Below are 27,554 nucleotides of genomic sequence, written 5' to 3' on the forward strand. Positions count from 1 at the left end.
CAAGGCTTCTGAAGGGGATTTTGTTCCTTGACCCTCATCCCAACCATGATTATTTCGCTCCCAAAATCTCAGTCACTCTCGTAGTAGGGACTTTGGGAACTTTTGAGGAGATAGAAATCTGAAAATTCAGGACTCTGCAAATAAGGAGGGACTATCTCTCACTGCACGTCTTATATAGAGGATGAATTTGGAGGCAATCAATTCGTCCCGAAATTCCAAGAAGGAATTTCAAACGAGATTAATCTCATTTGAATTCCAAAGTAGCCTTCAACCGTTGGATTTATGTCACCTTGTGAAACAGCCCTACTTAAAGCGCGCCTCGTGTATCGAAACGATGGAGATATAGCTGGAATAGATTAAAAGAATATCTCATAGCCAAGAACACGCCTTGAGCAAACGAAGAGACTCTAGCATTAATGGAAGGCAAGGCTTGTGAAACCGTGACAGAGGCTCGATGTCATCAAAACCCTCATGCCCGTCCGAGAAGCCGAACAGCAGGATTTTAAAGAGCTATTGTGGGGAGGGGGGGGAGGGGGAGATCAATAGGCCCGTTTGAATATCTATACTGGGCCAGGGGCCTAATCCATGGAAAAACTCCTCCTCGGCCATGAAAAATCCTCCTCGGATGGATATAGCCGAGGGTAAAAGAGGTAACAGAACATGAATGGCGAAACTCCAGACCGTTCCACAGGGCAGGGAAAGCACGAAAGTGGAGAAAAACGACAGATAGAACGAAAGCGTACAAGGGAAGGCAGCCTTTATTGTATTCAGTGCCTTGTGCCTGACACAGTCATACTTCCCTGTCCTTACAACCACTCCCACAACTAGAGGTAGGGGCGGATGGGACAAGTACCTGCCCTAGGAACCCCAGTTAGGAGGAGAAAAAAGACTATAAAATGGGAGTAAAGAGAATCAAATAAAGGGGGGGGGGATCCCCAACACACTGGAAGCACAAGGAAAAGCTCCTCGATCTTGCGGAGGACCAATTCTATCTAGTAAGCTTGGCCCACGAGGAACACCGTGATGGTCGTTGTCCATACACTAAAGCCTAGCTCTTTGGCCCACTCTCTACAAATTCATTGTATCGGGCTCGCTAGTCAAAGGTTCCATGCATCTTGGGCTTGGCTTGAAAAACGTGGCCCTACAATAATAAAAATAATTATTATAGAGTGGAGACTATAAATTAATATCTTATCATATAAATAAATAAAATAAAAAGACATGATTTACCTAAATCCTAATCATTTCAAATTGACATATTAATAAAGTAGGCGAGTTCAAGTTACACATGATGTAGTCTTAGTCAATTAATGTTACGTCACTCAATAATTTTCTATTATATGAGTTTTATTTTTATTTTTTGACAAATCCATCTTTGGATTAAATTTCCTTTTAATACTTTCTATGCTTACAAATTATTAAGATTATCAAATATTGATAACTATTTCATCTATAAAATATTAGAATGTTTAAAATTTGATATTTTATTTTTAAATTATATAAAAAATAACAATTGATTCATCAAATAGTAAATAACATCAAATTAACCCAAAATTTAACATGCATGTTAAAAATAATGAGAATATTAAATGCATTGGTGGATTTTGAATATATTAATTCATTTATAAATGTCATCAATAAAATAATAGGTTGGATTCATATTACACTTGGTGTAATTTTTTACCAAGTTAGACAATTTAATAATTTTTTGTTGGATAAGTATTTGATTAATTTAACATTAGTTTACATTTTTTTTTTTTATATCCTTTGTGCTTACCAAATTTTAAGAGATCAGTAATTGTCTTATCTATAAAATATTTAAGGCGACAACACTATTTTGGTCTCTACATTTTGGAGCTACGGTCAATTTAATTCATACATTTTAGTAACAATCAATTTGATCTCTGTTATTTTCAACTTACAATCAATCTGGTCTTACCATTAAGTCATTAACGGAAAATGTCTACGTGGTGAACAGTGTGCTTTGCTGGCACACTCAATGTTGATATGGCAACTAAAATAATAATAAATTTTTTTTATTGGCATTACACCTCAGTATCAGAATAAAAAAAAATTTTAATTTATCAATATTAGAAAAAAAAAACTATTAAGAAAAAAAAAAAAAAAAGACATGAATTCAGATTTGGGAAGTTGGAAAACATAGATCGAATTGAAATTCCTTCAAGAAATTACTAAATTTTCTTCAAATCCTCTCCTTCACACATCAACCTCTAAATCTCTAACTTCTTTTCAACTAACCCACCCAAAAAAAAAAATCAGCTTTTTCACATTATTTGGTGTGCTCTTGCCCGACTTCATATTCTCCACCAGGAGCACCACCACCACCATTAAACTCAGTTGCTAGGGACAAGATGACAAGCTCATTGTGATGAACCTGAGCCATGGCCATAGCACAAACACACACGAAGCGGAAGTGGGAGAGAAGAAGGGAGATTGAGAGATGAGCAAATCTGGGTCTGGACAGAGACTATGGATTATGATGGAAATCTAAGTGTGACGGGGGTATAGGGTAGAGACAAAGAGAGGGAGAGGAAGAGAGAAACATAGAGGTGGGGTAGAGATGGGTCTTATTCATAGAGAGAGGGAGAGGAACCATTTTGTGCTTGTTTTTCTTTGATTTTAATTATTTGATACCCTTTGTATCTGTGTATGATATTGGAGCTTCAGAGGTTGGATGTAACTTGGGAGCTTCATGGTTATTTTGTTTTGTGAATGTACTTAGTTTGATTTGATTTGTTTTGTAACTTTTGTTATTGTGGGGCCCAAACGATTTACGGGCCGGGCCCATTTACCTGGGGAAAATCCAAAGGCCCAAGCCGAGGAGGGCTATGGCCCAAACTCGACCAAATAGCCTATGGACATCGCCGAGGATGGCTCAGTCCTCGGCAGACCCAAAGTTCCCCCTCTGAAAGGAGGGCAGAAACGGTATAGGACCGAAACCAGGACAAAAGATCTAAAATATCCAGGGAAAGCTGCTGTTATTGCCATTTAATGCTCTGAACCTGACAGAGCCGCATTCTTTGGCTTTTACAACCATCCCCAACGACTTTGGGGGATAGGCTGATGGGACAAGTATCAATTTTGGAAAGATTGACCCTATACGTGGACGAAGGACAATGAACGCAGGCGAATATAAAAGGAAAAAGAAGTAACCTAAAAGGGGGTTGGGAAAAATGGCCAGAAACCAGGGCCTCCCAGCCCACCTCCAGGAGAAAGACTCCAGGGGTGTAGGAAAGCTTAAGTTCATACGAACACCGCGAAAAACCCACCGCCTATCGAATAAGGCCTAGCCTTCCAAACCCACGCTCTACAAATGATATTGTTAGGGGCCTTTTCACGTGCGAACCCGACACTGTTACGGTCCGTCACGAATCGCGTCCTTACAATTGGCACCGTCTGTGGGAAAGGCTTGTGTGTTGGTATAGGAAGTGGGTCGATGGAGCTTCTTCGTTATATCTAACCGTCGGTTATAGAGTTCTAGTATAAAGTTCTGTTAGCCGCTGTGTTTCTTGATTAGGGGCTTGGTTGGGGAGCCAACTCCCTTAAAGCCAAGGTCCCCTGTAAAGAGTAAACTAGGTACCTTGTAACGTTAACCGTATGGATAAACTCTAGGGGCTTGGCCGAGGAGCTAACTCCCCTAAAGCCAAGATCCTACACAAAGAGAAAACTAGGTTTTAGACAGAACCAAGGCATTGCATGGTCCATGGACCCAAGCCTCAGGGGAAACCAACTACCTGGATGTGGAAAACTAGGTTTTGGACAGAACCAAGGCATTGCATGGTCCTCGGACCCAAGCCTCAGGGGAAACCAACTACCTAGATGTGGAAAACTAGGTTTTGGACAGAACCAAGGCATTGCATGGTCCTCGGACCCAAGCCTCAGGGGAAACCAACTACCTGGATGTGGAAAACTAGGTTTTGGACAGAACCAAGGCATTGCATGGTCCACGGACCCAAGCCTCAGGGGAAACCAACTACCTGGATGTGGAAAACTAGGTTTTGGACAGAACCAAGGCATTGCATGGTCCACGGACCCAAGCCTCAGGGGAAACCAACTACCTGGATGTGGAAAACTAGGTTTTGGACAGAACCAAGGCATTGCATGGTCCTCGGACCCAAGCCTCAGGGGAAACCAACTACCTGGATGTAATGAAAACTAGGTTTTGGACAGAACCAAGGCATTGCAAAGTCCTCGGACTCAAGCCTGTGGGGAAACCAACTACTTGGATGAGGAACCAACTATTTAAAGAAAAACTATGGCCCGTAAACCTCGAAATCCCTCCGAAGAGAACTCCGCGTTAGCAGACGGGTTAATATCTTGATTGCGCGGATTCCTCGGTCTACCCTCGGATCCCCAGTATCAAAGGGGTTGATGCGATACGGCGCAACATATTGCCCCAAAAGCACAACCAGAGTCCCTCGCTACTTAGCTACCCTTTCAGACGAATTATTTAGAGATTATCGTTCTCGGACATTGGTCTAGCATGCATCGCGTAGTACTCAACGCTTATCCCGGTTAGTTCCAAGAATTTAATTTATTGAAAGTTACCATTGTTATACTTGATAATATTTGTGAGTTTAAATTAGTAGGAACCCGTGTTAAAGCATTTTTTCTGCCTGGAATATCCTTAAGGGCAAGCTTGCATTTAATATTCATGCATAAAGTAGTTGTTATGGAGAAGAAAGATATGTATGGAGAAATAGGCACATATTTTATTAAGACAAAGGAACAGTACAGTGTACAATGAAAAGCTGAAACAAGCTTACACTAAAGCTGACCACATAAGTAAAGGAAAATACAAGCGAGTGGAGAGAAGGCCGTGGGGACAGCTCAGAGGAGAGGTTGGCTACTGCGCCAAGTTATTGTCTAAGGAAACCATTCCTCGACACCTCTGCATGCCCATAACTCAGGCAGCCAAAGAACCTGACCTCAGGCTAACACCATCTACAGAAAAGGTGCTAGGAGCTTGAGGTTGGGAAGCCCCCACAAAAATTTGCCTGCCACAAGGTAGACAGTGCTGATGGTGGAAATTCCTTCTTTGGACATACCGAAAAACTGGCATGACTAGAACCTGCTTCGGATTTTGACTAAAAGAGGGAAGAGGACCCCCTCCCCTATGACGAAATGGAATGCTCCCTTGAACTTGCACCTCCTTGGCCCGTACCTCCCTACTCTGAGTCTCGGGGGGACATGACGCCTTTGTGGCGGAGGGAGCTCCTTTTTCCCAATCTCTGCCTCAAGCATGATGAACTAAGGGAGGAATCTGAAGGATTTGTGTGTGAGAAGGAGCAACTTTCTCTCCTATTTATGTTAAAAGATAAGGTGGTGGCATTTAATTTGCGCAGCGTCCCAAGGAACGCTACAGACAAAACGTCTCTGGCTCGACTTCCAACGTCGTCTGCAACCCTGAGGTTAAAGGAGTCTCGAGAAGGTGCACCTCGAACACTGGGACGCCAAAAGGTACCGCGTGATCAGAAGTTATGGAAACACCTCTTAATTTGTGGCCCAGTAAATTCGCGGCCCAGGCCCGTTCGGCATATGGGCCCAGGGACAGAACCAAGGCCTTGTATGGTCCTCGGACTCAAGCCTATGGGGAAACCAAGTACGAAAAATTATAAAAATTACAAGTTTTTGGGCAGAACCAAGGCCTTGTATGGTCCTCGGACTCAAGCCTATGGGGAAACCAAGTACGAAAAATTATAAAAATTACAAGTTTTTGGGCAGAACCAAGGCCTTGTATGGTCCTCGGACTCAAGCCTATGGGGAAACCAAGTACGAAAAATTATAAAAATTACAAGTTTTTGGGCAGAACCAAGGCCTTGTATGGTCCTCGGACTCAAGCCTATGGGGAAGCCAAGTACGAAAAATTATAAAAATTACAAGTTTTTGGGCAGAACCAAGGCCTTGTATGGTCCTCGGACTCAAGCCTATGGGGAGGCCAAGCACGAAAAATTATAAAAATTACAAGTTATTGGACAGAACCAAGGCCTTGCATGGTCCTCGGACTCAAGCCTATGGGAAAACCAAATACTTGGATAAGAAAAGGTTTGACTCTCATAAGAAAGGTTACTTGGTCAAAATGTCAGGTCACTTCATCCACGGCTTAAACACCATAGAATGTTAAGGCCAATAAAGGTGTAAGGAAAGGGGTGGAACGCCCCAGCATTTAGTCGTATAAGAGGGCTATTCATTTGGTAGGGGATATGTCCTCGGACGGCTATTTCTCACACGGCATCAAGCCTTCGGTTCTCTCATCGGCTAGTTCCGGGTGAGTACTATTTTTTATGGGTTGGCCTTATTGTGCCAAGCACTTCTATTAAAGCTATGGCGACATCATTTTATTATCAAATATTTTGGTCTTAGTCGTCATTGATTTAGATGCTATATTATTGTGCCGAGCAGCGCTTGCAAATTTATGAAAACATAGAGACATAACATGCGAAATAAGGTAGACAACAATTTTTATTAATATAAAAAAAATCATTACAACATACAAAAAGGGGCTCAAACGAGCCTATACAAAATGTAAACTGCCTAAGCAACCATTACATCTGTAGTACAAAAAAGTAAACTGTCAAGCGTCTTTTAAACTCGTCTTCAAAGTTTCTCCAATCTCTGCCTCATTGCTGCTCATACTGAGAGAGGGACTCACTTTAAAAAAGAAAATGAATGAAGAAGAAGGAAATAGTAAGGAAGAAATCAATGACGAAGATGAGGGGGATGAATAAAGAAGATGGAGGACATGAGTAAAGAAGGAGGAGAAGAAGAGAGAGAGATGAAGAGACAAAGAGAGGAACAAAAGATAGAAAAGAAACAGCACCAGGGCGGAACTGGTGCTGGGAAGACAATAAGAAGAGGGAGGGGAAGGGCACCAAGGAGCAAAAGAGGGAGAAGCAGAAGCACTTAGCCCCTGCCTCCGCCCTGACTCCTAACACGCCGGTGCCATATTAGGTACGCTCGTGAGGAGCCGGATGGTAACGATCTTGGGTGTTCTCGACTCAGTCACGTCGAAAGTTTGACGTGACGAGTCCCTGCTTCGGATTTTGACTGAAAGAAGGATGAGGTTGATTTTGAGTCTTCGCCATCCTTGTCCCGATCGAGCCATGATAAGCTTTATCGGAACGTGGCGTTTTTGGGAGGGGTGGGACTTTTGCATCCCTTGTTGTTATGGTAAAGTATTTTACGATTAAGTGTATAAACCGGCGAGTAAATCGAATCTTAAGGGAGGCTAAGTATTCCAGAGTCGCAGGAGGATGAAAAGGGATTTTTGGTAAAAACAATCACCTCCTCCTGTCCTACTTATACAGAGGGCGGAGCGGGGGGCATTTAATAAGTTCAGATCTCCAAAGGAATCAGCAAACCCAAACACGCCGGTTCCGCTTCTCCACCCCATCAAAATAAACCGTCGAATTAAAGTAGTCTCGTAAATAGTGATTATTCAAAGCGCGTTTTGAATACCCCAAGCGATAAGAATGCATCAAGCGCGAAATTAAAAACTATCTCGTAGACCGGTGAATCTCTTGGGCATATGAGGAACCGCCAGCATGTTTAATAGGCCGAATAGATTGGGTCACAGGAGAGGTTTGGCATCACCAAAACCCCCCTTTCCAACCAAGAGGTTGGACAGCCGGGTTTTGAGGGGCTATTGTGGGGCCCAAACGATTTACGGGCCGGGCCCATTTACCTGGGGAAAATCCAAAGGCCCAAGCCGAGGAGGGCTATGGCCCAAACTCGACCAAATAGCCTATGGACATCGCCGAGGACGGCTCAGTCCTCGGCAGACCCAAAGTTCCCCCTCTGAAAGGAGGGCAGAAACGGTATAGGACCGAAACCAGGACAAAAGATCTAAAATATCCAGGGAAAGCTGCTGTTATTGCCATTTAATGCTCTGAACCTGACAGAGCCGCATTCTTTGGCTTTTACAACCATCCCCAACGACTTTGGGGGATAGGCTGATGGGACAAGTATCAATTTTGGAAAGATTGACCCTATACGTGGACGAAGGACAATGAACGCAGGCGAATATAAAAGGAAAAAGAAGTAACCTAAAAGGGGGTTGGGAAAAATGGCCAGAAACCAGGGCCTCCCAGCCCACCTCCAGGAGAAAGACTCCAGGGGTGTAGGAAAGCTTAAGTTCATACGAATACCGCGAAAAACCCACCGCCTATCGAACAAGGCCTAGCCTTCCAAACCCACGCTCTACAAATGATATTGTTAGGGGCCTTTTCACGTGCGAACCCGACACTGTTACGGTCCGTCACGAATCGCGTCCTTACAGTTATAAATAAAAATTTTGGATTGAACATGTAAAGAATTTTTTGTTCAAATCTGTATGTACTGGGTTTGTGTTCTTCCCATTTGAAAATAAATTTAATTATATATTTTTCTGGGCTTATGTTCTTTGAGTTCATGTTCAATCTGCGTTCCCACTTCTCAAATCTGAATTCATGTTATTTTCTGGTTTTTAATAGTTTTTTTTATTGATTTCTCTAACACTGATAAATTTGAGGTGGCATTTTTCTAATGTCAATAAAAAAAAATTATTATTTTAGTTGCCATGTCAGCTTCAAGAATGTCAACAAAGCATACTGTTTGCTACATAAGCATTTTCCGTTAATGACTTAACGGTAACGACCAAATTGATTGCAAGATGAAAATAATAGAGACCAAATTGACTGCTACCAAAATGTAGAGACCAAATTAATTGTGACTCCAAAATATAGTGACCAAAATGGTGTTTTCGCCAATATTTAAATTTCAGATTTTTTTAAAAAAATGTTAAAATTATACATAGAACATGGGTTTATAGATCAAATAATGAATAGCATTCAATTAGCATAACATTTAGCATTTTTTGTTCATAATAATGAAAACTTATAATTCAACGGTGCAATTATTAAAATATTAATCTACTAAGAAGTCATAAACTTGTATAACATTAATAAAAGAGTTACATTATATATAACTTGATCCTCATCACTCATATAAAAATTAATGTTTCATACATATTTAAGCCATCTAAACTAAAAATTGAAATCTAAATCCTTCTCATTAAATTCTTCCATCATGATCAAGATTTTATTTTTTACTTTATTAATTTTAAATAATCTCGCTGCTTCCACTAGGAAAGGGAGATGTTACATATCAATAAAGGGAAAAACAAATTGAGAACCCAATGCTCCAGAATCAAAGATGAATTGACCATATGCATGATATTGTTCGTTTTGTGATATTCGATTGGCTAATCTTCCATTTATAGAACTCCATAGCTATCTTGATTTTGCCAGGCCATTATGAGTGTTGTGGCAGAACATGTTTTCCATCAAAGATGTATTGGAACACACATGAAAGATCCACTAGTGTCTAGGAATTTTAAAAATACTTCAATTTGACAAAACTTTAATAGTACTCCTTTATATATATATCTATATATATATATATATATATATATATTATTCTATTAGCTATATTTTATAATTCCATATTTTACTTTTATGTCAAACATCAACATTTTTTTTTTTTTTGTAATCTTGACTTTTTTTCCTTAATCAATTAAGATTTTTCTATAATTTGTATATTTGAATTTAATATCTCTCTCTCTCTCTCTCTCTCAAATGTGTTAGATTTTAAATAAAAATTAGGGAATAAATAATTCTTATATTTTGCTTTAAATTATGGTAAATATTTAGAAATAAAACATGTTATATATATATATATATATATTAAAGTTCTCCATGCCTTTTTAGATCATCTAATGTTCTGATCTTTTTCATTTTTTCATAAGTACTTAGAAGACAATCCCCCTTTCATATCATTTTTCCAATCAAAAAAAGCCTAGACTTTTGTTTCCCCTGTCTTAGCTGTCTACGTGGTAGCCTGTCAAATTTTCTTCTCAACAATGAAAGAATTTGATAAAGACTTTGAAAACCTTAACTAGCACTATTTGCCCTTTTTTTGTTATGCGCGTCGGCACCACAAGCGTTATTTGTGAGAGGGTATCTAACTGCCTTGCTTTGTGGTTATCCAGCAAAGTGCATTCACTACAAACCACGCGGGTCTAAGGCAGCGTTTTAAACACGAGGCCATAGCACGCGTCTAAAGCCACATTTTCTAGAGTTGTAGCCACATTTTTGGGGGTGGAGTTATGGCCGCATTTAAAACACGCGGTTATAAGACCTTCGTATTTCTTTTTTTTTTGGCAAACAATTTTTTTTTCTTAACTATGGCCACATTTATAAAATGCAACTCTAGCTTGCCTAAAGCCGCATTTTATAAACGCGACTTTAAATTTGGTCTGAAGCCACGTGTTGAAAACGCGGCTATAGATGACAAATATAGCCACATTTAAAAAGCATGGCTATAGTTGTCACCTATAGCCGTGTTTCAAACGCAGCTAAATTATGTCTTTGAACTGTCAACAAGTGACCTACAGCCACGTTTTTAAACGCGGCTATAAATGACCCCTATAGCCACATTTAGAACAAGATTTTGAAACTCAGACCGTTCATTGAACCGTAAAAAGGAGAGATTCAAGGTTTTTAAGGTTGAACCGGAGTCGAACCGTGATGACGACATAATTAATTTAATAATTATTTAAATATAAATAAATATATTAAATTTGTAAATATTAGCAAAATTTACTCACATTTCACTAATTATGTCAAATCTCAAACTTAAAATATCACTCCCAATAATAATAAAATTGATAATAAACATTTTTTTAAGAATATATTAATATAATAAGTTATTGCTGTACATTTCTTTATATTGAAAACTAAAAATTTGCTACTCAAAAAAAAAAAACAAAAAACAAAAAACAAACTAAAAGGTTCCATTGATGTGATGCAATTAATGCATCACATAACGTGGGGCTCAAAACTGAAAAAGAAGTAAAGGTTGAACCATTCAGCCCGTCTTTTATTAAAAAAATATTAGTTTACAACATTCCCAAGGCTAGTCACGTGTAAAAGGGCTTAGGAAATTTCAAATAAGATACAAACAAAGAAAGAGAAACCACATGGCAATGTTCATTATTCAACCAAAAAGAGAAGAAACCAGAGCAGTGGAGGAGGACAACAGCCGAGAAGGAAAAAAAAAAAAAAAAAAAAAAAAAAAAAAAAAAAAAAAAGAAGATCGAATTGGCGATGTCAATGTGGTGGCAACTTGCTGCACTGGAGTTTGTTCAAATCATGCATTTTTTCTATTTTTCCTTTTAGTTTTTGTACCAACCGAATTTCTCTTTTCCGGTCGAAATGTCCGATATACTCCGGTACAGTACAGTATCAACTTCCTTGGCACTTGGTTCGTTGGTCATGGCATCAGTCTTGCTTATAAGGTGTGAAAGCTTAGGTTCGGATCCTAGCAGCTGCATTTTTCTTTAATTTTTCCCTATTCCATGACCGGTTAAACCGGCCTACAGTTCGTCCGATTCTCTCAGAACTCATGTATATTCGGTTCTCTATACTTAAAAAACCAAATTTCAGTCTGGTTCCCAATTTTCCTGGTTGGACCACCCGGTCCGGTTCGGGTTTAAAAACCTTGATTTAGAAAACACAGCTAGAGCATGTCCTATAGCCAAGTTTTAAATGTGGCCATTGGTCCGATCCTATAGCCACGTTTGAAAAAGTGTAGCCACAAACCCTCAGGCCTATAGTCACGGGGTTTAGGCCACGTTTGTCTAACGTGGCCTAAAAAAATGCGGCTATAGGCCAAATCATCCTATAGCCACGTTTTTCTGACCTATAGCCGCGTTTTAAATTTAAAACGCAACTATAGAACCTTTTTTTTTTGTAGTGATTACTTGTAGACAAACCAATACTTGAAGTTTTCATTTTGTCTATTTATTTTGATTCTATTTTTATATGGATTCTTTTTTTCATTTCTGTTAGTGATCGAGAAAATGTCATTTGTTAAGGCACGTTACTTCTATAAATTTATTTCTGTTAGTAATCTTATCGTTGAGTGACTATTAAGTATCGTTCATTGAGACATGTCACCCATATAAATCAATATTTGTTAGTAAAAATTCTAGGACCTTAAACAATGTCACAACTTTCTTATATGACTAACTGTAATTGGTGGAGAAAAGACTCTAAGTTCATGTAAAAGTGAAAAATAATTAATCACAATCTACCACATAAGATAGTTGTGATATTGTTTGTGGTACTAGAAGAACTCACTTGTTAGCAATATAGTCATTAAGTGCCACATAAGTATCGTCCATTAAGACACGTTACCCTATATAATGCTCAGTGTCATCAAATTACAAATGAAAACGGACAAAGCTAATATATAAATGGATTCAAAAATGAAAGGACAAGATAAAAATTTTGAAAATAACCAAAATAAAAACAATCACAAACTTTAACAGGCAAAAGTGTACTTTAGTCTAACTCCCCCCATCCCCTCCCCTCTCTTTTCATTCTATCAACTGAAAATTCAAGTTATATCAATCAAATGATACATTTTTCAGTTTATGATTTTCTTATTTTCTCATTAATTAAAACGAGCAGTGGACTTGACTTTATCAAGTTATCAACTTTTTTTTCCCAACGACAATCACTATTTGGGTCTTTATTAAATTATTGATGATATAACAAAATCCAATTCATTAATTCCAAAATTGATAGATAAAATTCTAAGAACTACATGGTAGAGTTTTCGTATAAACTATAGAGGATCCTAATCCAATAATCCTGCTCATTATGCTATATCGAAGACCATACCTTTATTAAATGAGAAGCAGTATCAAATGTTATAATTATCACCAGTTCATCACAAAGTTTTATAAAAAAAAAAAAATCTCACAAAGTTATACTGTGATCTTATAATGTGTATCATCTTTATCATTTTATGGCATCACGAGTCAAATTTGTAATTGACTTCCTATATTTTTATTTTTTAAAAGGGGAAGATTTCCTAAATCAAAGATATCATCTAAGTGGAAAATTTTAAAAGTTATTATTAAATTTTCTATATAAAAAATAAATTATAAGAAACTTACAAAGTGGCTAGATAATGAATATAATTCTACCACTTATCAAGCAAACATTTTTTTTAAATTGTTTTACTAATAATAACCAAATATCCGAACCATGCATATTATACAATATGCAATAATTGACCTATAATCATTGTAACTTTTTTTCTCCTCTTTATCCCCTTTTTTTTCCTAAACTCTTTTTTATCCCATTGGACCATGCTAAAGAAATGTCTTTGAAAAGGGAAAGTTTTAGCTTGAAGTTGAACACAATCAAGTTTCCCCGTTAGGATGGAATCTATGGCCAGGAGAAAAAGCGTGAACTTCTAAACAGAACAGACCAAATAATGGGTTAATTCGTCAAGAAATCCCAAATGAGACGGCACATAATTCTGTCATCATGTTTAAATTATGAGAAATGCTATATATTCACAACATTTTTATAGTCACCATCTATCTGTGAAATAATCATATTACTAAGCGCTTTGTGTGTTATTATATTATAATATATGTAAATTTTTATTTAAATTTATTTATTTATTTGTGAAAAATTGATTAAATTATAATAATAAAAAAAGGACTTTAAAAACAGTATATAAACAAATAAATTATAAACTAAAATAAAATTGAAGTTTTTAATGAGGTCAAAGAAAAAAAAATTGGGTTCTTCCAAAAGCCATATAACTTCGGTACATGCATGTACCGAAGTTATAAATCATTTTAGTTTAAGAAAAAAAAAAATGGTACCAAAATATGATTTTTTTCAAAAATATAAAAGCAAACTTTAAAAAATCTTGAGAAGACATCCTTTGATATATTCCCCCCTTTAAGTTGTTCACAAATTTCCGAATATATTCTCCGAAAACTAGTGCCTAAATCAATTAGATACCTACAAGGTCACACATGTAGTGGCACATAATACATATTACTCATTCAATGACAGCCTCTCACGTACATATCAATAATGAAGTGTCTTTTCATAAAACTAACTTCTTCTTTTTTTTTTGGGTAGAGAAAAAATGAGGGTTAGCTAAGCTATGCTAGCCCCCAAACAAGGCGATCAGGTTAAAACCTGCAGGCCAACCTTTATGGATACCCACCAACGAAGGACTGTTGACAGTGAGACTCGAACCTAAATGAATTAGACGAAGTGCCTAAGCCTTACCAACTAAACCATGCATCCTCCTTTGACCATAAAACTAACCTTAGTATGCACAAATGATCATCTTGTTGGTCACTTTCTACATATATAAGACAAGTAAGTCTAGCACCACACCAATTTCCACAACTTCGACTAGTTGTAAGTGGTGGAAATAAAATAATGGGTCCATGTGGATTCATGATTCCATCACTCACGAGTCGCCACGTGACAAAGTTGTGAAAATTGATATGATGTTACTGTGCTAGACTTACTCATATAAGACCAAACCATTGTTTAATCTTCAATGTTTATTATTCTCTTGCCATATCTCTCGAACCCTAAGCTCTTAATTAGCCTACAAATTGAACCTGTTATATATATATATATATATCAGTTACATCAGTGTCATCATCGAGAGCTAGTTCCACCTACACTAGCTTTGCTCACTTTGATGCTGCCATTGGAGCCAATTTTTTGTTGTCTTCTAAAAAAATCTAAGATTTCGATATTGACTACAATTGACTCTAGAATGTTGGCCCCAGTACTTATTGAATGTGCCATTGATAACTTATTGTCGGAAGAAAGAATATTCGGGTTCTGGTTAGATGGCTTCCTTGCCCATTAGTCACACACATATGAGAGAGAGAGAGAATAGTTAAGTGATAGGCAAGGGCAGAGCTAGGGGAGGTCGAGAGCGGGGTGGCAATTGCCCCCTGGCCCCACCCAAAGAGCCCCTCTCCCCTCTAGTTTTATATATACTTTTATTTATTTATTTCTTATTATTATTATTATTATTATTATTATTATTATATATGTATGTATGTATCAAACTTTATTGAAAAAATAAAAAGAAAAAAATTCTGTTCTATTGATGTTTTTTAAGGTTTAAAAACTATTAAAAAAAATTATTATTATCTTTCAAAAGTGTTAAAACATCAAATTCTTTGTGTATATTATTTTATTTTATTTTTAAATGAGTGTATTGTAATAAAATATACAAATAATAGTAATCAATATCTATCTAAAAGCTGAAACATAGTATTTGTTGTTGTTACGCTCCAGTTAAGCCACATCAACGCCATGTCATCATTTATTTTCTTTCTTTCTTTTTTATTTTTTGTTTTACCGATTGCCATTTATTGAGTCTCTTTTCAAATTCAGGTATTACTTCATCTCCATATCTATCGTATGTCTCTCTATTAACCCAGACTCTTGAGATACCGCTATTATATGGAATTCTTATAGTCACCGATACTTTATCTCCAAATCTATCATGTGTCTCTCCATTAATCCAGACTCCTAAGATGCCGCTACTATATGGAATTCTTATAGTCACCGATAGATTGCTACCTCCTCACCTCTCTTTCTTTCTTTTTTCTATAAGTTTTCAATTGTTCTCTTTTTACAAATTGATCGATATGGCCTTCAATGCGATAGTTTCTTGAGTGTTTTTTCCGTTCTTTTGGTCATGGCTCAAGTTCGTCTACCAAAACCCAATCAAATGAGTGCAAGAGACAGATAATGACTCTAGAGCTTGCAAATGAAACTAAAGCAGATGAGAGGTGAACATTGGTAGCCCAAGTCCAAAGGGTATAAACTGAAAACGAGTTTTGCTATTTGTATTATTCTTATTCTTTTTTTTTTTTTTAATTCCCATCTCATTATAGGAAGAAAAAAAAACATAGTTCAATTTTGAGATTTCATTATGATCGAGATTGAGTTTTCATGGTCTTAAAACTATTAAAATATTTATTTTTTATTTTTAAAAAAATTTATTTGAGTTGGGCATTTGATCATGTTTGTTATAAATTTTTTTATGGTTGCCCTTCTATAGACTGTAGGAATGTTACTCTCAATATGTTTGCTACAATGTATGATAATGATGTTTTTATTTTGGTCTTTGTTTTATAGTAAGAGTGTTATTCATTTTCGTCTAAGAGAAATTGCTATTGTTCTCTTTTTCCCGTCGTCTTATATGCTGAACTAAATTTCATTTCTATCTCTGTTTCGTTTGTCAATTCCTCGACAGATGTCAATGATCAAGACTCGCAATCACTGGAGGCTTTTTAATCTATTGAAGGTCATACTAATCAATTGGTAACCATTTTTTTCTTAGAGCCTTTTGAAGGAAAGAGGAATAAATTTGTTGCTTTTCTTAGGTGGTGCTTGATAATTTGCTTTTTATGGTTCAATACACATCAACTATATTAGATTTTCATTTCCTTATACTAATAATTTGTTGTTTATTGTTTAATTTGACTATTTGGTGTCCTAGAAATTGTAGGGAAATGGAAGAGAAAAGAGAGTAGAGTTTGAATCTTAAATTTTTTTTTTGTATGGAATTTGGGATGTAACAGTTTAAATTTTTTTATCTTAATCTTTTAAAGGAAACTCTAATTCTTCAAAGTACATCAACTTAAGTAGATTGTTGTGTTGTGGCTAGAATTTTTGTGTCTAGGACGTTAGTTGGCCTGTTTGATTGACGAATTACTTTTGGGATTATTTAGCTTATGAGAAATTTTTTGGTATTTTAGGAGTGAGGAAATTCAAAGAATTGAGTTTTTTTAAAATTCCATTAGTACCTAGCTTTATGCTAACTGTTGTATGGATAGAAAAATTAATTGGTTCTTAATTTTTGAATACCTATCTATAATACTGTGTAAATGAACAATAATTGGGTTTTTAGTTTTAGATTTTGAATTATGCTATTTTTTCAACAACTTGATTTTCTTTTTAAAATTTTCTCTTCTTGAATATCTAGAATAATGTGTACATGAGTTTTAGATAAATCTTAACAATACTCTTTCTTTTGGATTTTACTATTTCTTTCCTTATTAAACACAATATGATATAGTTGATGTGTTCCAATGAAGGCAAAAGCAATTGCTATTTTTGGGGCATGGCAACTAATACAATCTGATAACTTCCTATAGCCATTTGAAATTTATAACCTAGAATGTTAATAGACATCTTCTCCAAGGTAAGAACAATTGGCCGAGTTAGCAAGTTTGCCACCAACTTTGACCATGTTATGGCAATACAAGTGACTCACTTACTTACAATTCGTATACACTCTATTTTGATTTCCTATGGGAATTCAAAACAATGACAATTAAGTGATTTGTATATGGACACATTGATAAATGTCTTTAGTGGACATGGGTGGAATCAATGGCACATTACTATTTGACAATTTGGTCCTTGAAGGAAATTGATATAAGTGAGGGTCTATTAAATTTGATCATTTTGCTGAAATAAGGTTTGTTTAATTGTATTTTATTTATTTACCTTATTGTAAATAAGTTTTTGTACGTGATGATTCTAACCTATAAAACTTCACTTTACTTTTTTTTTTTTTTGTGGTCTTATTCTTTTTTGTTGGCAACTAACTAGACATCACTATTAGGAATTAAGGATTTAGCAACTGGTACGAAGGTCGCACCTCAAAATTTAGAAGAATTAAAATATGATACAATCTCATCATGGGAAGAAAAATAGGAAATCTAATGTTGTGTTGGCATGTCCCTCCATTATTGGGTTACAAATATCATATCTAAAAAAAAAAAAAAAAAAAAAACCCAAAATAATATAATGATATATTTGTAGAGATAGAGAGTTGGAAAATAATTTTAGAAATAGTTCAATTTTTTAGGAGAAAATTATCTTCAATAAATTTTAGAGAATAAATTATGAATTGTATCATATTACAAAATATATATTCTCACGTATCGCGTGGGTCTGCAACTAGTATCCATATAATATTATTTCCAAGTTAAACTCTAGAGTTTTATATGCCCAAATGTTTACTTTATGGATTTAATTATATAATTTAATAATTTTTTATGTGTTTAACAAAATCAACATAAGTCGTAAGTTGTAACTAAGATTTATCTAATTCCTAAACTAATTAGATGAGAATTAAACGCAGAAAAAAAAAAGTATAAAATAGCTTATTAATATATTAAAAAATCCCAACAAATAAACTCAGAGTCCATTTGAGATCCGCTTGTTTTGCTGAAACTAAAAAAAATTTGTTGAAATTGTAGTATTTTTGTTCTCTAAATTTTGTGGAAAATAATTTGTTCTCCCAAAAACTTAAACAATTTTTCTAAAATTATTTTTCAATTATTTATCTCAAAAATATATCATCATTTTATTATTTAGATTTATTTGATTGATATTATTCATTTTTTAGGCAATCCATATTTTGATAAATTATGTTATCGTGCGTTATATTTTTCTAATTTATTTTTCCTGTACAACTAAACTGTTTGAGTTTCAAATATATCATTCAAAATTTTCATTCACTTAAAAAGAAATTATTATATTTATAATTTTTCTTATCGCAGGAATAGCTTCGAACTATTGATTGAGTAGCTGAAATAGTACAATGGGACTCATAAATAGTAGCAAAAAGTGCAGCGAGACCCCTAAATAGTAGCAAAAATAAACTGAATAGTAAAATAAGTTAACAAAAATATTTTTTGTCAAACAGAGGATCAATATAATGCATGCTATCTTTTTATAAGTTTTTTAAATTTAAAAATATTAACATAATCAGTGGCATGTTATTGTCCTAATCTTTTTTATATATATAATCACAAACATATACGTATGTCAGTAATAAATTTTTCCCTCCTGAATTAAAATTCTAATTCCACCTCTAGTGATAGGAATAACTCCTTAATTTTTTTTTTTTTTTTTTTTTTTTGAGAAAGAATAACTTCTTAATTTGGATGCAAGTAAGACGCAAATTAAGCCAACACATATAATAGTATATTTACTTACTTAGCAATATCTGTTTCATAGTAAAGTAGACAAGTGTGGATAAAAGCATTTTCATGTAAAAGACGTTCCATGTATAATATGGATATTCGCTTATTATGCTTTCCACCCACTTTTTTCTAACTAAATTTTCAAAAATAAATATTTTATACTTCATTATTTTTTTACCTTAATTGCACGTTGACTTAATTTTCTAGGAAATTAAATTATATGCTTTAGATTTTAAAACTGTACTACGACACCCATTTCCCAATGGTTGTTCCAAATGTATACTCTCTTTTTTAATCTAGACTTGTTAGAGAAATAAAGCTTTTATCTATCAAATTTTTCTGCCATTATCTTAACTAGTCACAAATTTATGCAATGCGTGGGAAAATTTGATATACTTACTTTTTATTAGAATATTATTGAATTAATATGATATAGAATGTATATTTTTAGAAAGTCAACGTGTTATTTGAAATTGTATTTTAAATTACAACATATGAAAAAATCCCACAATATATTGCCCTTTAAATTCATAAATTACATGATTACTTGCATTATATGGTAAAATAAGACCAAACCATCCATCATGGCATTGTAAAGTCATCTAAATATAATCATATAAAACCACCGTTTTGTTGATCTTGTCTCATAAATCAAAAGTACCATCTATACAGCTAATAAGATCTTTAAAAGGTAACATATGATAGAGAATTCTAATAGACTACCCTCAACATTGAGATCAATATATTTTTTTCCCTAGAGAGTGTACATATTCAACCAAGAGGAATTAATCAAGGAATATTTAATCACTATCAACCATGTGAGTTTTCTCTTTAATTTTCCTGGTTTCTCACTTTTCAGAATGAAGATGACATTGGCATATACAAAATACACTGATTGTAGAATAGTTATGGAAAACTGTTTAATACATTATTGTTCAAAACTTTGTACATATAAATTCAACCTCTTGTTCCATGTGTTGTACATAGTTATGGAATCTCAAAGTTTATTCTTCACTTAGGCTTGCATTACAAATACTAATAACTTAATCATTGAAACCAACACTATTGAGAAGCTTATGTGGTGCAGTGCTTTAGCTAGTGCTAGATGTTGTAATAGAAGTTATGCAATTTCAAAACTTGCAAAGAGACTAAAATGGGAAAATTAAAAAAATATATATTAATTCAAAAATGTTAAATGAAATAAGCATTGCATATATGAAATATTGAAGTAAATAATGGGATACCACAAAGGATGTCATTACTGGTAGGCTATCACTTGAAGTCTTGAACCCCCCAAAATTAATCAAATGGGCTAGATATAAGTATAATTGGAATAATAATAGGTGCCAACAAAAATTCGTAATCTTCAATTACTGATTGAGCGTGATTGTTTCCAACAACAAACATTTATAAATTAGTTTAAAAGGAACATTGGTTGCTTCAAATCAGATTTTTTTGATTCTTTTTATGTTGGCAATTGTCCCCCTATTGTGTTTTTTTTTTTTTTTTTTTTTTGCTTTTTTCCTTCATTAAAATCTTGCAATTCATCAACAAAAAAAAAATTACTTTTATAGTTTGGCATATACAAACTACAACGATTGTATAGTAGTTATGCAAAAATGTTTAATACATTATTGTTCAAAAATTTGTACAGATAAATTCAACCTCTTGTTCCATGTGTTGTATATAGTTATGGAATCTCAAAATTTATTCTCCACTTAGGCTTGCATTACAAATACCAATGACTTAATCATAGAAACCAACACTATTGAGAAGCTTATGTGGTGCAATGCTTTAGCTGGTGCTAAATGTTGTAATAAAAGTTATGCAATTTCAAAACTTGCAAAGAGACTAAAATGGGAAGATGAAAAACAAAATATTAATTCAAAAATGTTAAATGAAATAAGCATTGCATATATGAAATATTTAAGTAAATAATAGGATACCACAAAGGATGTCATTACTGGCAGGCTATCACTTGAAGTCTTGAACCCCCAAAAATTAATCTAAGGGGCTAGATATAAGAAAAATTGGAATAGTAATAAGTGCCAACAAAAATTCGTAAGCTTCAATATCTGATTGAACCTGATTGTTTCCAACAACAAAACATTTATAAATTAGTTTAAAAGGAATTAATATTGGTTGCTACAAATCTGATTTTTTGGTTCTTTTGATGTTGGCAATTGTCCCCCTGTTGTGTTTTTTTTGCTTTTCTCCTTCCATAAAATCTTGCAATTCATCAACAAAAAAATTACTTTTGTAGTTTGGTCATTTTTTTTGTTTGGTAAATATTTTATTTATATAATTAGAAACGTTTATAGTTTTTTAGCTTTTCAAGTCATGTCTATAAAATTATACAAAAAGTGTAAAATATAGTTTTACAACTATCGAACGTTGCAAGCCCACATACCCACATTAAACATCTTATTTCTACTATTAACAAAGCAAGTCTTTTTCCCCTTCAATCTTATTCTTGCAATTACTTACTATTGTGTATTTAAAATAAAAGGAGACCTCTAATTAAAAAAATACTAGAGGTAAGTCAAACCCTACAAAAAGAGAGTGCATGTGCAAATGTGACCAATAGAAACAAAAGCAATAGAAACAAAAATATTAAAATCAAAACCCTCACCATAAGGAGCTATAATTCATGCAATATGTAGATGGCATTTATGGACATAAACTTAAGAAACTTCTCCCAACCATTACATGCCACAAAAACATTTGAAACTCAAAAGAGAATAGGATGCCCAAGTTTAGAAATAGTGTTCAAAAGTATTCTCCCCATTGATTACCTGCTAGCACACGTCTAAGAGAAATTTCATCAAGTATATGTCATGCAACAATAACCACACAAAAAAAAATTATCGACATTCCACATGGGATAAAAAAAAATGAATGGGTGACAATTAAAACATTTTTATTGACAAAAAGGAGAAAAAAAATTGAAAAAAAAATCAAGTCTAACGATTGATCTCTTTTTCAATATGTCTCTTTTGCTTTTACACTGTCTAGTTCTTTGGTTTTCTCAATAGATTAAATTAGATGGAGAAAGAAGGAACCAAGAGCATGAGAAAGAAATTAGGAGAGACAAATTGAGTACCTAGTTGATTGAAGAAGAGCAAAAAAGACCGTAGCATTACCAAGTCCAATGGCGTTTCAACAGCTTCTGCAAAAGTGGAGAGGGGGCAACTGCAATATATAAAGAAAATAAATCAATAAAGAGAGAATAGGAGTTGAGATAAAAGAAGTGAAGTAGTGTTGAATTGAGGTTAAAATGGATTTAATAAGGTGGTGGAAAAGCGGGGTGATGTTATCCCTTGTTTGATGGAGAGAGAGACCAAGGAGGACGGTTAATTGAGAATTGGAATAGTTAGCCGGTTGGGTTTAATGGAGTAAATGGGGAAGATAAGTGGGTTGCACTCAGTCATTATGGAAAGGATTCTACATATTCTACCCAAAAAAAATAAATTGAGGAAGTTGAAAAAGAGGAAAACATTCAATGGATAATTGTGGATTTTTTTTTTTTTTGAAAGAAGGTTTGAGTAATAGGAGGAGAGCATAAACTAATGCAAAAAAGTCACGAGAATATGTAAAGTTATGATATATTGTAAAGTCATGAGAATATGTAGCAAAGCAAAAGAATTAAAACTATTTAAAATGTGTAAAGTCATCATATACTTTGCAATCTTTTAAAAAATGTAATAAATTTACAAAAAATGAAAAATAAAAAAATAAAAAGATGACATGGATGATGACGTGGTTCAACTGGAGTGTAGCAACAATAAATGATACGCTTCAGTTTTTAGTAATATATAGATAGATAAAATGGATTTAATAAGGTGGTGGAAAAGTGGGGTGATGTTATCCCTTTGTTTGATGGAGGGAGAGACCAAGGAGGACAGTTAATGGAGAATTGGAATAGTTAGCCAGTTGGGTTTAATGGAGTAAATGGGGAAGATAAGTGGGTTGCACTCAGTCATTATGGAAAGGATTCTACATATTCTATCCAAAAATAAAATAAATTGAGAAAGTTGAAAAATAGGAAAACATTCAATGGATAGTTGGGGTTTTTTTTTTTAAAATAAAAAAGAAGGTTTGAGTAATAGGAGGAGAGCATAATTTAATGCAAAAAAATCATGAGAATATGTAAAGTGATGATATATTGTAAAGTCATGAGAATATGTAGCAAAGCAAAAGAATTAAAACTATTTAGAATGTGTAAAGTCATGAGAATATGTAAAGTCATCATATATTTTGCATTCTTTTAAAAAATGTAATAAATTAACAAAAAAGGAAAAATAAATAAATAAATAAAAAGACGACGTGAATGATGACGTAGCTCAACTGGAGCATAGCAACAATAAATGCTACATTTCAGTTTTTAGTAATATATAGATTTGAGTAATAGGAGAAGAGCATAATCTAATGCAAAAAAGTAACGAGAATATATAAAGTTATGATATATTGTAAAGTCATGAGAATATGTAGCAAAGCAAAAGAATTAAAACTATTTAGAATGTGTAAAGTTATGAGAATATGTAAAGTCATCATATATTTTGCATTCTTTTAAAAAATGTAATAAAATAACAAAAATAAAAAAATAAAAAGATGAGTGACTCAACTAGAGCGTAGCAACAATAAATAATACGCTTCAGTTTTTAGTAATATATAAAATATAGATATAGATTAACCACAACTAAAATTTTTTTTTTTTTTTTTTTTTTTTTGGTTTATCAATCACAATTATTTTGATAATTGTGAAAAATGTTGTGCCATCAAATTTAACCAATACAAAAGTCATGTGTGGCAGCATAAAATTTCGGGCTAAACACAATTAAAAATGTGTTACCGTGTTACACTTACACCAATCATGAGAAAAAATAATTTAATAGTTTATGAACTAGTAAGTTCGACCAAAAATACACCAAACCTGAACATATAATCTAGTTTGATAATAAGAGTTACTGACAACACAAATATCTTATCTCTTAATCCAAATTAGAAACAGTTTTCTGTGAACCGTTTCTTAGAAATTACGTTTTGTTATTAAAAAATATTTTTTACAATATGTTTTTGGGAGGACCAAGGTGAATTCAGTTGTTTGTAGACCACAGACATGAAAAGACATGCATGGAAAATATGTTTTAGAAGCTTCCATCCATCATCTCTCTTTTTTTGATGAATCCATTATCTCTCTAGTTCAATTTGTTGGTTCTTCATTTTTCTCATTCTATTCACCACTGAAAATGATCAAAAGGCTTCACTGTTTTCTATATAATGATATTCTCACCAATTTGTGTATTCCGAGTAGTCATGTCACACTAAGAGTACTTATATCTGCACCTAATTGCTTAAAGTAGCATTTATAATTGCCTAGCGAATGTCCAATTTCTTAAAGTAGCATTATGTTGCCTAGCGAATGTCAAATTTCTTAAAGTAGCATTATTTTTTGTAGTAAAGTGACCTTTTTTTTTACTTTTGAGAAAGCCCAAGTCCAATTAAACTATCTTAATAAAAAGCAAATGTGAAAGTGAATTCACAGCTACCAAATGCCTCATACCATGCAACAATCTTTGTCCCGTATCACTTTTTCCTGATGACCCATCTAGGTCCACTTACGTTCAACTGTGAATTAGCACCACTATTGAAATCCCAGTTAAATCACATAGATACCTTTTCTTTTTCTTTTTTGAGAAAAAAATCACATAGATACCTAAAGCCACAAGTTGCGGCACATATAATTCAATCACTAACAGCCTCTCCTATCATTAATCAATTCAAAACAATCTTATTTCTTGCTTCTCAAAAAAAAAAAAAAAAACAATCTTATTTCTCCTCCTATAAGTAAGCCTCAATCTCATATTTGCTTTCACATTTCTTAACTATTGTACTTCCAGTTCACAATCTCATACTTATTTGCTTTCAAATTTGTACCTCCATGGACCCTGAAAACCATAGTCCCCACAAACCTAAGTCCGGCTATCTGTCCAACATCATCGACCAAGTGAAAACCAATTTAGTTTTTCGATCAAAATGGGCCGAGTTGAATGGTGCAATGGGGGACTTAGGCACGTTCATTCCAATAGTTCTGTCCTTGACACTAGCTAATGACCTTAACCTAGGCACAACATTAATATTCACCGGTGTCTACAATATTGTCACTGGTGCCATCTATGGTGTCCCTATGCCTGTGCAACCCATGAAGGCCATTGCAGCTGCAGCCATATCTGGGTCTGATTTTGGTGTCCCAGAAATCATGGCTTCCGGAATTTTAACCGGAGGGGTTTTATTGGTTTTGGGTATAACTGGATTGATGCAACTAGTGTATAAGATAATTCCTCTTTCTGTTGTAAGAGGAATTCAGCTTGCACAGGGGTTATCATTTGCACTAACTGCGGTTAAGTACATTAGAAAAATTCAGGATTTTTCTAAATCAAAGGCTAAAGCGGATAGGCCCTGGCTTGGTTTGGATGGGTTGGTTTTGGCTATAATTTGTGCTTGTTTTATAATTGTTATTAATGGTGCAGGTGAGGAAGAGCAAAGTGGTGAAAGAGGAACTGCTGGTGTTTTAGGTGACGAAGAAATAAGGCTTAGAAGAGAAGAGTGAGGAAGATTATCTTTTCAATTCCTTCAGCTTTTATTATCTTTTTATTTGGTGTGGTTTTTGCCTTTATAAGGAGACCTAAAGTGTTGGAAGAGATTAGATTTGGACCATCGTCTTTTCAAGTAGTGAAGATGTCTAAGCATGCATGGAAGGAAGGGTTTATAAAGGGTACAATTCCTCAACTCCCTTTGTCAGTACTAAATTCTGTGATCGGGGTGTGCACGTTGTCGTCTGATCTTTTTCCGGGGAAGGACTTATCGGCCACGTCACTTTCCGTGACCGTCGGGTTAATGAATGTGATAGGGTGTTGGTTTGGAGCTATGCCAAGTTGCCATGGTGCTGGTGGGTTAGCTGGGCAGTACAAGTTTGGTGGTAGGAGTGGTGGGTGTGTGGCACTTCTTGGCACAGCTAAATTGGTGTTGGGTTTGGTATTAGGGACTTCTTTGGTGAAGATTTTGGACCAATTTCCTGTTGGGATACTTGGAGTTTTGCTCTTGTTTGCTGGGATTGAGCTAGCTATGGCTTCAAGGGACATGAATTCCAAGGAGGAATCTTTTGTGATGCTTATTTGCACAGCGGTTTCACTTGTGGGTTCAAGTGCAGCGCTTGGTTTTCTGTCTGGGATGATTGTGCATGTGCTTCTTAGGCTAAGAAATTTGAGTAAGATCAACCCTGTTGTTCCATAGTATATAGACCATTAGCTAGGCTTATTTCATATTCTTCTATGTCTATGTGCAAAAGGGTACGAGTGAAGGTTTCTAAGGTTGAGAATTTTTAATTATTTAAGAGAGAGAAAAAAAAAAAGGTTCCATATGTTCTTGTGCAATTGTAAAGGTTCTCCACTCAAGCGAATAATATCTCTTTTGTTTTCTCTTGTAATGGCTGAATTACGTTTCAATTAACCCTAATAATGAGTTCAATTGCTGCCAGCTTTTCGTTCCGTAGTTTTTGTTGCATGAACGTTCTTCCAAAATATTTTATTGATTGCTTGCTTATGGCTATCAATAATTATTACTCCACACTAATCATTGTTTTAAATACTGGACCATATTCTTACTTTTAATAAAATAAAAAAATATTGAGCCAGACCAAAGTTGCCCGTTCAAATGGGAATGGTGGGTTATCTTATAAAGCCGCAAATCGAGAAAAACTAGACAGCTAATAGTTAAACTAGGAAGACTAGGGCCATTTAAATTGTCTAAGTAGCAACATAACTCCACAAATTTTATATTTATTTGAGAGAATCTTCATTCTTCATACCTTAGTGATCACTGTTCGATTGAGCTGATTGTGAGGTTATGTAACTCATCATTTGCGCCATCATATCGTCAAAATATCTTCCATGTTCTGCCATTTAACTAGCTTGTTTAGAGTTAACGGTTCTTGTTGATTGGAGGAAGTGATGTCATTTTACCCAAATGAGGTCATTTCATTAAGAACCAAGAACCTTGTTTTTACTTCATCTTAATCTTTTACGTCACTGAAAAATAATAATGTTAAAAGGAAAACAATTATCTCATGCATTTAAATGTGTATCATCTTTTACAAAATGTGAGGGTTTTACAACATTTGCGGCATTTACATGCTATGAAGAGTGATAACATATATGGTAGATGAATGAGATACATTCTCGTTAAAAATCCAAGCGAAAACCTTCAGCTTCTAGGTGCTCTACTTGGCAATCCTTAAATCATCAACAAGCGACAAAGGCATGATTCGAATGGAGAAAGCTGGTGGCCCTGTGAGTGTCAAATGATGACAAGATTTGGTCTACGTACCTGTGCTTGTTGGAGGTAGTGTCAACTGTCAATGCTGGACAAGTCGTGTGATCTGTTGAAGAGAGGAAATTTTCTATAAAATCCAAGAATAATGTTGATGATTTAAATTTAATATTACAAATTTTACCATATAAGTTTTATAAATTTATGTCCATTAATTATCAAAAATAATTATTTAAATATTTATTTACTTTATGTGTGTAGAGAAAAAGTGATATATAAGAAATTATACCTAAGTTTTGTCATTTTCTTT

At 34.4% G+C, this 27,554-nt stretch overlaps 1 protein-coding gene across 1 annotated transcript; it reads left to right on the forward strand.

The window, feature by feature from the left end:
- The first annotated feature begins 24,750 nt into the window (after window positions 1-24,750).
- Window positions 24,751-26,394, forward strand: LOC115972137 (molybdate transporter 1-like). Its single transcript, XM_031092310.1, is given in 2 exon segments — window positions 24,751-25,518; window positions 25,521-26,394. Coding segments are annotated over 2 exon segments (1,350 nt in total). The 5' UTR covers window positions 24,751-24,857; the 3' UTR covers window positions 26,210-26,394.
- The last annotated feature ends 1,160 nt before the right edge of the window (window positions 26,395-27,554 follow it).

The sequence above is a fragment of the Quercus lobata genome, chromosome 12, assembly GCF_001633185.2.
Source record: "Quercus lobata isolate SW786 chromosome 12, ValleyOak3.0 Primary Assembly, whole genome shotgun sequence".
NCBI classification, from domain to species: Eukaryota; Viridiplantae; Streptophyta; class Magnoliopsida; order Fagales; family Fagaceae; genus Quercus; species Quercus lobata.